This window comes from Narcine bancroftii, chromosome 1 (assembly GCF_036971445.1).
Source record: "Narcine bancroftii isolate sNarBan1 chromosome 1, sNarBan1.hap1, whole genome shotgun sequence".
NCBI lineage: Eukaryota > Metazoa > Chordata > Chondrichthyes > Torpediniformes > Narcinidae > Narcine > Narcine bancroftii.
The window spans coordinates 63,274,464-63,288,823 of NC_091469.1; the positions used below are offsets into that span (position 1 = coordinate 63,274,464).

At 41.4% G+C, this 14,360-nt stretch overlaps 1 protein-coding gene across 3 annotated transcripts in view; it reads left to right on the forward strand.

Annotated features, from left to right (window-relative positions):
* The window catches only part of ror2 (receptor tyrosine kinase-like orphan receptor 2), a 294,858-nt gene that overhangs the window by 251,228 nt on the left and 29,270 nt on the right, over nt 1–14,360 (forward strand). For all 3 annotated transcript variants that reach the window (XM_069928242.1, XM_069928250.1, XM_069928259.1), the window contains one exon: nt 2,265–2,301. In XM_069928242.1, the coding sequence (XP_069784343.1) occupies nt 2,265–2,301 (37 nt within the window). The remainder of the gene's footprint in view (nt 1–2,264; nt 2,302–14,360) is intronic.

The window sequence follows — 14,360 nt, forward strand, 5'->3', positions numbered from 1 at the left end:
AATGTATATGGTATGCTGGCCCATCATTCATCAGGGGATTGAGTTCAAGAGATGTGAGGTCATGTTGCAGCTCTAGTCCACACTTGGGGTATTGCATGAAGTTCTGGTTGCCTTATTAAATGAATGATTTGAGGGAAGGTGCAGAGAATATTTACCGGGATGTTACCTGGATCAGAGAACATATCTTGTGAAGCAAGGTTGACTGAACTGGGTAAATGCATTGCAGAGGATGATGGTGCAGACTGGCACGATAGGGATATTTCAAAGACTCTTGGACAGGAAAAAAGGTGCAAGAAAAATGGAGGGTTAACAATGCGAGGTAGGGAAGGATTAGCTTGTTGAGGGGTAGTTTTATCTAGTTCGGCACAACATCATTGGCTGAACAGCTATAATATATTCTTTTTATCCTGTTCATTTCCCACCCTTTACCAAATATTTCTGTGGAAAGAAAGAATTAACCTCACCATGATTAAGTCATGAGTCACTCAGCAACTTCCAGATGACACTCCAACTCAATTAAACATGTAAACTAAGGTAATTGTCCAAATTGGCTTTCTTCTTCATAAAATCTACTATCTTAGCACCTCACTGAAATCCTAGATACAGATCACACAGATTCAGACAGTGGATTATCAGTGTTTATTCCATAATGCTATTGCTACCAGAAACTTAGGGTCTGTCTGTTAAAGATGAGCTAAACTTTTAAAGTTATGATGGTGAGTTTTAATTACTATCCACCAAGTGGAATTAAATATTTGCTTTTAAAAAGAGACTCGTTCTTTCAGATTTTTAATTATTGTTGGATATTAAACAAATCAGGTGTTTCTTAACCCTCATTTATTTCCCATTTTGTTGTCTTCTTTGGCTTGGCTTCGCGGACGAAGATTTATGGAGGGGGTAAAAAGTCCACGTCAGCTGCAGGCTCGTTTGTGGCTGACAAGTCCGATGCGGGACAGGCAGACACGATTGCAGTGGTTGCAGGGGAAAATTGGTTGGTTGGGGTTGGGTGTTGGGTTTTTCCTCCTTTGCCTTTTGTCAGTGAGGTGGGCTCTGCGGTCTTCTTCAAAGGAGGTTGCTGCCCGCCAAACTGTGAGGCGCCAAGATGCACGGTTTGAGGCGTTATCAGCCCACTGGCGGTGGTCAATGTGGCAGGCACCAAGAGATTTCTTTAGGCAGTCCTTGTACCTTTTCTTTGGTGCACCTCTGTCACGGTGGCCAGTGGAGAGCTCGCCATATAACACGATCTTGGGAAGGCGATGGTCCTCCATTCTGGAGACGTGACCCATCCAGCGCAGCTGGATCTTCAGCAGCGTGGACTCGATGCTGTCGACCTCTGCCATCTCGAGTACTTCGACGTTAGGGATGTAAGCGCTCCAAAGGATGTTGAGGATGGAGCGGAGACAACGCTGGTGGAAGCGTTCTAGGAGCCGTAGGTGGTGCCGGTAGAGGACCCATGATTCGGAGCCGAACAGGAGTGTGGGTATGACAACGGCTCTGTATACGCTTATCTTTGTGAGGTTTTTCAGTTGGTTGTTTTTCCAGACTCTTTTGTGTAGTCTTCCAAAGGCGCTATTTGCCTTGGTGAGTCTGTTGTCTATCTCATTGTCGATCCTTGCATCTGATGAAATGGTGCAGCCGAGATAGGTAAACTGGTTGACCGTTTTGAGTTTTGTGTGCCCAATGGAGATGTGGGGGGGCTGGTAGTCATGGTGGGGAGCTGGCTGATGGAGGACCTCAGTTTTCTTCAGGCTGACTTCCAGGCCAAACATTTTGGCAGTTTCCGCAAAGCAGGACGTCAAGCGCCATTCAGAGCCATTTTGTTGTACTCTTTAAATTCTAATATTTCATGGTTTGCATGTCTCAGTGAGTATTTTTCTATCTGATTGGAGAGGAGATGTATGACTGTTTGTTATTTTCACAAAGATTTCATGAATCCACAGATGGTAACTTCTTCTATCACTGCATCTTGATACATATGAAAATAATCTTCAACTTGAACTTGCTATTTCAGCTCTTATTCTTTTAAGACATAGCGCAAAATGCCACAGAAGTTCCATGGATGAGTGTTGAATGTCAGTCACATGTATCCGACTGTCAGCAAACTCCTGAGCCAGGAGGAAAATTCTTCAGACCACTACGAATCAACTATTCTTCAGACAGCAGCAAAGCATTGACGGTGCTATAAAGTTGCTCAATAAAATATTGGAACTATTCTTAGGGATTCATGTTCTTAGGGATTCATTTTTTTCTATTTTTTTTAATAGGTCAATCTCCTACTCACAGTCCACATCACAGTTCACAGTGAGTATTGATGAGTTCATTTTTTTTACAATTATAAAATAAGTTGATCAGCAAAATTTCTGAATGTTAAGAGTGCCTTATTTATATATTTTTTTTAAGTTGAATTTTTCGAGGTGATTTAAGATGGATACTCTTGTTTATTCATTTATCTTCACTCATTGATGTGGGCTTCACAATCTGACCCAGCATTTAATTCCCTATCTCAAGTTGCCCTTGAGAAAGTTGTAGGGAGCTGCCTTCTTGAATCAGTGCGTCGCTATGTTAATCCATAAGTCAGTCAGCAACTTCTAAGTTACACTCCTGCTCATATAAATGTGGAAATCAGGAAGTTAGTGTCTGAAGCGCGCTGCTTCTCCATGAAGTCTGCTATATTAGTACTGTACCTCAGTGAGGTTCTGGATGAACATCACACAAATCTAATAAATGCTATTGTCACCAGAATATGTTAGGCTCTCTCTGTTGAAGTTTGACTGTACTTTTTAAGTTGTGACGCTGTTTGTGGGTGTGCCTAAAATGCTGTTTGGGAAGGAGCTCCAGGATCGTGAACGAGAGATGGTGAAGGAGTGGCGATATATTTTAGAACCAAGACAATGCATGGGCTTGGAGAACGATTTTCAGGTGGTGGTATTCCTGTGCTTTTCCTGCTCATCTTTACAGTGGAGTGTTGGGTTTGAAAGATGCTACTGAAGGAGCCTTGCTGCAATGCATCTCGCTGACAGTCCAAACTACTGCTACTGTGTGTCAGTGGTGGAGTGAGAGAATGGTTGTAGATGGGGTTGGTTGGCTACTGTGTTTTGCAAGGTGTCAAGCTTCTTGAATGTTAGTGAAAGCTGCCCTAATTGAGGTAATGGGAGTGTATTCCATCCTGTGCTGACTTGATCCTTGTAGATAGTGGAAAAGATTTGGAGAGTCAGGAGGCAAATTACTTGTTCAGGGTTCATTGTGTATGTGGCTACTCCAGTTCACTTTCTGGTCAGAGGTAACCCTCAGGATATTCCCTGTGAGGGAATTCAATGATGGTAATGTTGCTGAATATCAGAAGGTGATAACTGGATTTTTTTTCTTGTTAGATATTATCATCTTATGGCACTTGTGTGTCCTAAATATTACTTGCCATCTATCATTTCTGGATTGTATATTGTCTGGCTCTTGCTGCCATTGCTATGGGCCTGCTTCAAGTGGTGCTGAACATAATGCAATTATCAGCAAATATCCTTACTTTGGATCTTACAATTGATAGAGAATGAGAGGAGATCTCATAGAGGCATTTTGTATTTTGAATGGTTTAGATAGGGTGGATGTGGGTAAGATGTTTCCCTTGGTGGGTGAATCGAGTACAAAGGGACATAGTCTGAAAATTAGAGGTTATCCATATAAAACAGAGATTCGGAAGAACTTCTTTAGCCAGAGGGTCGTGGATCTGTGGAACTCATGTCGCATACAGCAGTGGAAGCCAGATCACTGGGAGTATTCAAACAAGAAATAGACAAGTATCTCATTAGTGAGGGCATCGAGGGATATGGGGGAAAAGGCCGGAAATTGGAACTAGTGTAGAGTAGCTTAGTGTAGATTTACGGAACAGACTGGAATGGCCTAGTGGCCAGCTTCTGTTTTTTTGTCTTGTGATCTTGTGAAAGTCATTGATGAAGTAGCTGAAGATGGTTGGCCATTATCCTGAAGAACTCCTGTGGCTAAGGTGACTGAATTAAGCTGAAGGCTGGCATCTATTATTCAGGGAACCACACTCCTGACTCAATTCCTCCTGATGGCTTTGTTGCTAAACTTGCAGATGATACCAAAACAGGTGGTAGGCCACGTGGTGCTGAGGATACTGAAATGCTGCAGGGAATTGGATAGATTAGGAGAATGAGCGAATAGGTGGCAGATGAAATACAATGTTGGAAAATATATGGTCATGCACTTTGGCAGGAGAAATAGACAGTCAGACTATTATTTAGTTGGGGAGAAAAATCAAAATTTGGAGGCGCAAAGGGACTTGGAAGTCCTCGTGCAGAATACCCTAAAGGTTGACTTCCAGGTTGAGTCAGTGGTGAAGAAAGGGAAAGCAATGTTGGCAATCATTTCTAGAGGCATAGAATATAAGAGCAAAGATGTAATGTTGAGAGTCTGTAAAGCACTGATGAGACTTCACTTGGAATACCGTGTACAGTTTGGGTGCCATATTTGAGAAAAGACGTGCTGGCATTGGCGAGGGTTCAGAGATTTACTAGAATGATACCAGGAATGAAAGGGTTAGCATATGAGGAATAATTGACAGCTCTTGGACTGGACTTGTTGGAATACAGAAAGATGAGGGAGGACCTCAGAGAGGCATTTTGAATGCTGAAAGACCTGGACAGAGTAGATGTGGCAAGGATGTTTCCTATAGTGGGGGATTCAAGGACAAGAGGGCATAACTTCAGGATATAAGGGTGTTTAATTTAATCAGAGATGTGGAAACATTTCTTAAGATAGAGGGTCATAAATCTGTGAAACTTGTTGCCACTGGCAATCCTGGAAGCAAGGTTGTTTGGTGTGTTTAAGGCAGAAATTGACATTTATTTGATTAGTTATAGGAGGAAGCCGGAGAGTGAGGCTGAGTGGGTGGATGGATCAGCTCATGATTAGAATGGCAGAACAGACTCGATGGGCCATTTTGCCTACTGTAGCTTGTAATCTTGTGACTGTATAGCACTATACTGCTGCCTTTGAGGGGTATTTATTTCAGTGGGAAGGATGCACCCAAGGATAGAGATTGGGTCAGATATGATTCCTTGATTATGACTCTTGAGATGACTCTCCCAATTTTGCTAAAAGCTCATGGATGATGGTCAGGAGAACTTCTCAGGGTCGAGATCAATTCCAGGTGATTTTTCATTTATGGGGCAACGTTGCTGTAAGTCTGTGGTCACATGTACAACAATCTATACAACTAAGATTTTAATTCCAGAATTAGTTATCACAATCAGCCCTGGTGAGATTCGAACCCAATCCCAGGATTTTGCCCTTGGTTTCTGCTACCCTGTTTATTAATCCAATGATTATACCACTACATCATTGCCTTTCCCAAAAAAAATCATGTAATATAACCATATAACCGTTTACGGAGCGGAAACAGGCCATGTTGGCCTTTCGAGTCCGCACCGGTTCACTGATTTTGTGCGCCCCCTTCAGGCATTGGTCCCGGTAGATCTTCATTCAAAACGATGGGCGAATTCAATGCAGGTGGAATCTTATTGAAATTGAAAGCAAGATTGTTGTCCTGGCACCACACGTATTTTAAAATATTCTGAAACCTCTTCCTGTGGCACTCTCCAACAACAATATGGGTGCGGAGGTATATTGATCGCATGGGTAAATATGTGTCCAGCAAACCATCTGCCTAAAGGTGTTATTTCTTAATTTCTTTCTTCCCACCACATATTCTCCTTGTACATCAGCAATTGTTTTTACACTTGGTGTGGATGAAGTTTATGACTACTACACGCTATCATTTCCTATTTTGTCCTTTGCTACTGTTTAATCATACGCAAATAAATGCAAGTTGTAGTTATTAATTTTCACTATTTCTAATGACACAATTTGGTTTTGCTTTAGGGATAATTTCAGTCTTGTGCTAAGGAGTTGCTGATTTAACTGGTGTGGAATTTTCTCTCTGCATAAAAATATTCTGCTACAAATCACCAATTCTTGGAGCTATTTTTTTTTTCTCCTTTGGTTTCAATGTTGGGTTAATTCTTTCATTACACAGACCTTGTTCAGTGCAGCTACCACCTTCAAACTGCCAAATGATATTTGTTGGTTTTGTTAGCTTCCATTGCTGACAACCTGGCAACACTGGTGTTATGACGAACAGAATCTTGGAGGCTCGGTGCACAAAAGGTCAAAGGGAAAAAGCTAAAACAAAGGTTTCATTTCATTCGCATGTAATTCATCTCTACAAGGAGGTGAAGTCAAAGTGTACAATTCCAGCCAAGATCAACTTCTATTATTAAAGTGAATTATCCAGTTTTTGCATCTTTAAACATTCAGAAGTGGAATGGCACCATTTTTTATGTTATGGCTTTGTGATTCCTGGATGATTATTCATTGCCCCATTTATGTTAGGGAATGATTTTCCAGTTTTTCCATATTTATACTGTAGGATGGTTCCATAGCTCTGGCAAGCAATATTGGAACAGCTATTCATCAGTGAGATTTAGGTTTCTGCTGTTCAGGAAATGTGAATGCAGTGTTAAGCATGCACCTGGCTGCAGCTGAAATTCAGGAAGACGAGAGGGGCATAATTAAGAGAAGATGGAGAGGGAGCCTTACACTGGAATTAAAACATAAATAGAGAAAGGCCCTGCTAAAAGTACTGTGGACATGACAGATGGAACAGCAGGGAAATGTACTGGAGACCCATTGTATTGGAAAAGAAAGAGCATGAAATTTGTAGGCAGAGATAAGATTAATACAACAATTTTTATAATTGTTAAAGATTCAGTTTCTCCTCAGAAATATTTGTGAAAGGACCACTGTATCCTACAGCTGTGTGTCAAGATTATAGCAAGGATAGATCAAATCTCAATAGTCTTATATTTCTATATATTACTAAAATCCAAAATTGTGAAATTATGACCTGGGAAAGTGGAGACACAGTACTCCTCCATAGGGTTCAACCGTCCAGTCCTAATGCTGATGGCTCTGTACAGGCTTTAACTAGCCTGATAAAGGAGCTGCCGGTGCATGTACATAAAATCTTACAACCATGAGGTCTGTGCGTGTGCTTGGCAGCGGCCATAAGGAAATATAAACTCTGGGGGAGCAGCAGACCAGTGCAAGGAACCAGAAATGGGGAGAACACCTCCCCCCACTACTGTTGAGAAGGAGAAGCAGAGGAGGAGATGACCCAATAGGGAAAGTGACCACAGTGCCAGACCAGCAGGGAGATCAGCAGCTGAGGGTCCCACTTAGACTGCTGCAGGCGACTGTAGACCATTGGATCTGTAGCTTGGGTTGCCGATGAATCGTAAAGGAGTCTGTGCTGCTGCAGAGGCTACGGGAGCTCTGGAGGTGAATCCATGGACACTTAGTGTCTCTGAATGAATGCTCTTACTTCTCTTTCCTATTGTTAAGGATGCCAGGCAATGCTCATGGTGACCCTACCATAGCGCAGACAAAAATTAAAGTATCATGAATGTTACATTTTTAATGTAATTAAAACATAAATTACGCAAATTGGCTGTAAAAGGAACTTTGAACCTTGGTAAGTTTCCTTTTTTGTTGTAAAATATTTTTTTCTTAGACATTCATTTATGATTCCTGTTCAATCCTGGTGTTAAATCATACAATTTCTAGGCACTGGATCCAACGAAGCCAAGAATATGCCAAGACCGTTCTAATTCATGTGCAGACCACAATCTTCTGGAAGAACTCAGAGGGTCAAAGGGCATCTGGATAAAAATAATGGCCAGTGTTTTGAACTGAAACCCTTTATTGAGACTGAGATAATGAAGAACAGAAGCCAGAGTAAAGAGTCAGGGTAGGAGGGATGAGAAATAGTGGCTCCATACAGGATTGGTGAACCAGCTAGATAACAAACAGGCAGAAGAGTGGTAGATGTAAGACAAAGGGAGAGAAAGCCAAGAAAATCAAAGTGATCTCACTGAGGAAGATAAGTCGTACAGTGAGGAGTGGGTGTCTTCCAATCAACTATAGTTTTTTTTAGAGGTTGTGAATCTGAATCCAGTAAATATTGCTAGCAAACTGCATTCGGGTAACTATATTTTAGGAATCAGGGTACTGGATTATGAAAGAGTTCAAACAATTTCAGTTGGAGGACTTTTCAGTAAGTTTTGTGTACAGATTGATTTAAGGATGCATGTGCCATCTGTAGTATGAAAAAATATCACATTCAGAATTTATTCTCATGAAATTTGGGGTTTGCAGCACCATTGCACCTTACAACATTATTATAAATAAATAAAAGTGCACAAAAGATAAGGCAGTGTCTTTGGTTGATTGATTATTCGGGAATCTGATGGCAGCAGGGAAGAAGCTGTCCTTGTGCCGTTGAGTGCTTGTCTTTAGGCTCCTGTTTCCCCAATGATAGCAGAGTGAAGAGGACATGGCTTGGGTGGGGAGGATCTTTGAGGATAGAGGCTGCTTTTTTAAGACACTCCCTCATGTAGATGTCCTCGCTGGAGTGAAGTTTGGTGCCTGTGATGCCGCAGGTTGAGTTAACAACCCTCTGGAGATTTTTCTTGTCCTGAGAGTTGCAGTGATGCAACCAGCCAGAATGCTCTCCACAGTACACCTGTAGAAGTTTCTGAAGTTTTCAGTGACATACCAAAATATTGAATTGTCTAAATAATGCTGAGTGCAAGCTCTTGAAAGGATGAAGGCAGGGAGGCAGCAGGAAGGAAACTATAAGCTTTCATGGAATCTATAATTTATTGATCTGAGCAACATGGACCATCCAAGCTGCAGAAGACTAAATCTTGTGTACAAAGAATTATTTTTTCTTACTTTCTTGCTCTTCATGTACTTGGCGATATGTGTTCATTTGAAGCATAACCTCATTTAGTTTAATGTCTGCAAATAAGTGATTCCACATTGATAAACATCTAATTGTTTTAAGCCCATAGCTGCTCTGCCAATGGTTTCTGCATAAAGAATTTGATTACAATGGTTTTCCATTTTTGTCAGCTGTAAAAATTTTGCATTTTGGGGTACTGAGTGAATTTCAGTGAATTGAACTCTCCCTTCCTTGAGAAAAAAATAATTATTTTCCTTTATAAAAAAAATCTTAACTTATTTTGTTGTCTTGATATTTTATATAGTTTTCATTCAGAATAGGAATACTTTTAGTCAGACACATTCACAATTAAATTAATTGATCTGAAAATGCTAATGGTAGAAATCAAATCCTTGAATGATAGGAAAAGGGAACCATGGTGGACGAAACTGTTGAGGCAACGCCTCAAGAGGAAGAAGGAAGCATACATTAGATATAGGAAGCAGGGAACAGGAAGATCTCATGATGAGTATGTGGTAGCCAGGAAGTGGTTAAGAAAGAGCTCAAAGGGGCCATAAAAATGCCTTGGCAGTTAGGATTAAGGAGGACCCCAAGGCCTTCTATGTGAAGAACAGAAGGATGATGAGAATCGTGGGGCTGCTAAAGGATAAAGGAGGCTGCATATGCCTGGAGGTGGATGACATTGGGGAAGTCCTAGATTAATACTTTGCTTCAGTATTCACAAGAGAAAAGGACCTTAATCAGGATGAGGTTGGAATAAAACAGGACTCTGGGCTGGACAATGTTGATATTTAAGGAAGAGGAATTGTTGGATCTTCTTAAAAACAATAAGATTGGACTTTTCTCTTTAGAGCGTAGAAGGATGAGAGGAGACTTAATAGAGGACTATAAGATTATGAGAGGCATAGATAGGGTGGACAACCAGCACCTGTTTTCCAGGGCAGTAAAAGAAAACACCCAAGCACATATGTACAAAGTGAAGGGTGGGAGGTTTAGGAGAGACATCTGGGATGTTTTTTTTTTAATGCTGAGAGTTGTGGGTGTCTGGAGTGCCTTGCCAGGGATGGTGGTGGAGGCTGAAATAGTAAGGGCTTTTAAGAGACTCATAGACAGACACATAGATGGAAGAAAAATAGAGGGTTCTGGGGTAGGGAGGGTTTAGTACTTTTTTTTTAAAGGAATATATGGGTCGGCACGACATCGAGGGCCAAAAGTCTTGTATTTGCTGTAATCTTCTATGTTTAACCTGATAGCTAGACTACTGCAACTAAAATTCAGATACTTGAACAAGAATACCCGAGGCACTGTAAGATTGCTAAGACATAAATAAAGTTATCAGGTTGAATTGAATCCTTGGGTAGAGGACAGCAGAGTCATTGTTGAAGTTGATAAGTTTCCTTTGTGTTAAAGTTGGCTGTTTTGAAATGGTCAGATTCTCATGTGCATACCAAAACTTCAAATGAAAAGCTCTCCCTCTGCTTTGCCATCTTTCTCCTTTTCTATATTGTACGTATCCATGAGATCAAATTTAAGACCAACTGAATATTGTAAGTATTAAAGACGCCAGTTTTAAATATAGAAGTTGAGAATTTATATTAAATAAATAAATAATGTGCTGTGGCGTTCTGATCTGAAAAAAATGGACAAACATGCACAAAAAAAGAAGAGTTAGACGTGAGTATTTTCACTTTAATTCAATGGCAGTTCATGCTGTACAAGTCTCTTTGACTTTATTCCTTTGCCTTGAAATACTGTTAACAATATTGAATGTCCTTCCTGAACAACACAGCTATTAAATCTGTTAAGATTATGCAATTAGATGTGACAAAATATAAATGTTTGCATTTTATAAAATTTAGACATACAGCACAGTAACAGGACATTTTGGCCCATGAGTCCATGCCGCTCAATTAACCTACACCCCTGGTACATTTCGAATGGTGGTAGGAAACCAGAGCCCCTGGAGAAAACCCACACAGACACGAGGAGTTCGCACAAACTCCTTACAGACAGCGCAGGATTTGAATCACGGTCCCGATCGCTGGTGATGTAATGGCGTTGCGCTAACCACTATACCAACCATGCCGCTCTTTTTTCTCTAATTTGCACCATTTAACATCCGATAGATTCAAGATCGTCATGTACTAATAAACAATATGTAATAATACACAAATCTGTCAAATTTTGCATGCTGTCAAAGCACACAAAGAGGGAACACTAACATTGCCCAACAATAAGAGAAAGAGAAGCAAAAGAGAGTAACTTCAGAGACAGCGTATCCGTGGATTTGCATCAACCTCCTGTTCAATCCATTGGCAAACCCGATCTGAACCTCCAGTACAATTGGGATGGCCCTTTGGGAGCCCTTCTTGTCCTTGGCACAGTCTTGAATCCCAGTCTCGATACCTAGTTCCCATAAACAAGTTCCTTTATGGTCTGCTGTTATGGTTATCTTTCCTGTAGGGTCATTTCCCAGGCTTCCCCTCAGCAAGGGGAGGGGGTGAGGTGTAGTGTGTTCTCCCCCTCAGGTGCCCAGTGCCAATTCACAACCCCTCATGGTCCATTGCCAAACATGGTGTCACCATCTTGTGCATGGACCTCCACGATTTTCAATACGTTAAATTAAAAAACACCATCTTCCCCATTAATAGCCTGTCAGTATCACGAGCAGGCAGTGGAACCCAGCGGAGGAGCACTGGCTCCACTTGCTGCTCTTGCAGGTCTGCATCAGCGGATCTGGGAGGACCACCATTGATAATATGGAGAGTTAATAGGCCACACAACCCTCACTCAGGATTGGCTCCTCAGCAACCCTGTGTGATCTTTCTCTGTGGCTGTTTTAATCTGCACATTGAGTATGCAGCAATGTCCTGAACAACACAAAGAAATAAATGTAAAAGGTCTTTGCATAGAGTTCTCCGATGGACTCCGTACATCCAACATCCATTATAAACCAATCCTATTGCCACAGCTATGATGTATTCATAAATGACAGAATAAGAAATGTTCCTACAGGCGTAACAACTATTACACGCCCCTTCGGCTACCTTCTAAACATTTTCTTTTGTGATCAAGAGGAATGTGGGCAGACAATCCAAGAAAATAATTTTCTAACTGGGAAAGCCCGAAAGTCACCAGTGAACTAATTAGATTTGTTTCTAATTCAAGTGCTTTATTGCAGATTTAGTTACCAAATTCAAAAAGACAAACTTTTACAGTGTAGATTTGAAGTCACAGATTACAATTAAACTCAAGTTTACTAGTACTATAACATGACATCTGTGCTACTTTAGCATTTGTATGTTGGCTCCATAAAAGGAACAGACTTCTTGTCCAACAAAAGATCTAATTGTTTGCTTTCATTTTGCTGTGTGTACAAATATTTACTGCTGTATGCTCCAGTCATTCCTAAATTACTCAGTGAGACATGCTTTAATGTGTTGAATTGCACTTCTGACTAAGGCCCACTAAGTATTAAGAATAGCTAAATGACTTTTGTTTCACATGATCAGTAGAGGAAAAGTTGGATAATTGGATAATAAAATTGAACAAATCAGGACATTTTCAATTCACCCATTTTCCTTCTCCCACAGATGTCCCCTGCTGATTGTCATCTACATTTGTGATATTGTTTGAAAATTATTTGACCAGGCCCAGCTCAATCCTCCCTTATCCTCTCAAGCACTTTGGACTTTGATTTGTCACACTTCTTGCCCGATATCTAGCAGTGGTCAAGAACTTTCCTCTATCAATGTTCTTCAGGGGAGGAAAGTTTTATTTGTGGGTGTGCGGGGTTGTGTGTGTCCCAGGCTCTCAACATGTAACTGACTCACGATGGAATCAGAATTTATTGTCATGAACAAGTCACAAAATTGAGTCCTATACAGCAGCATCACAGTGCAGCTTCATATACATCATCTTACAACAATAAATTAAAAAATTAGTGCTGAAAAGTAAGGCAGTGTCTTTGGTTCATTGATTGTTCAGGAACCTGATGGCAGCGGGGAAGAAGCTATCCTTGTGCCATTGAGTGTTCGTCTTTAGGTTTCGGTGCTTTTTTTCCCCGATGGTGGCAGAGTGAAGAGGGCATGGTGGGGGTCTTTGAGGATAGGGGCTGCTATTTTAAGACACTGCCTCTTGTAAATGTCCTTGATGGAGTGAAGTCTGGTGCCTGTGATGTCACAGGCCGAGTTAACAGCCTTCGGGAGTTTTTTGTTGTCCTAAGAGTTGGCACCTTCATACCTGGCAGTGATGCAACCAGCCAGAAAGCTCTCCACACTACCTACACTGTAGAAGGTTTTGAGAGGCTCCAGTGACATACCGAATCTCCCCAAACACCTTACAAGTATAGCTGCTGGCAAGCCTTCTTTATGATTGCATCGACATGGAGTCTCCAGGACAGATCCTCAGAGATGTTGACACCCAGAAAATTGAATTTCTTAACCCTCTCCACCACTGAGCTCTCAATGAGGACTGAGTCGTGTTCCCCCGACTTCCTCCTGAAGTCCACAATCATCTCCTAGGTTTTGCTAATGTTGAGTACAAGGTTGTTGGTGTGACACCACTCAACGATCTGATCTATTTCACTCCTGTACGCTTCCTCATTGCTATTTGCGATTGTGCCAACAACCGTGGTGTCATCAGCAGATTTGTAGAAGGCATTCCAATTGTGCCTGGCCACAGAGTCCTGGGTGTATAACAAGTCAAACAGTGGCTAAGCACACATCCTTGAGGTGCATCTGAGTTGATGATCAGTGATTTGTTTCCAATTCTTAATGACTGTGGTCTTACAATGAGGAAGTCAAGGATCCAGTTGGAGATGGGGGTACAGAGGCCCAGAGTTTGTAGCTTTTTGGTATTGAAGGTTGAGTTGTAGTCGATGACAAGCAACTGTATGTATGAGTTTCTGTTTTCGATCAAAGGCATTTCACTTTGATATACCTGGCAAACCACTTGGTGGTACCACTACATTCAAACAGAAAGAATACAACTGGGATATTAACATACACACTGAATGTAGTCATTGGCGAAGTCGCTTCCAGCCCAGACAACACTGCAAAGACCTCCCTCCAATATCTGGGGTCTGAAGGCTGACCCCTGGAGTACTCCATGATTACCTGAAGACATCATTCATAAGGAACTTTGCAGAAAAGCTGCTAGACCCATCCATCATAACCTCTGGGTATGTTAGCAGCTAGAGATGGCATCATCATGGCATACAAGAAACCACTACCTGCTGTGTTCCCTCAATTCAATAGTCAGTGTGCCTCCATGTTCCTACATATATTCTGTGTGCTGGGTTTCAATGTCCATCAATGCTTCTGGCCTGGTTGTAAAACTGCTGACTAAGCAGGCCAAATCCTGACACAGGTCACTGGGTTTGTGGCAGATAATGAGTGAACCAACCAGAGGGATAGCACCTCATCCTTTCCAGTCTACCTATGACAAATGCATCTGCATATGTTACATGACAGATGTGACTGTTGCACATCCTTGATGAGACATCAGACTTCATACAGATCCTGACGTGTGGTGCCAC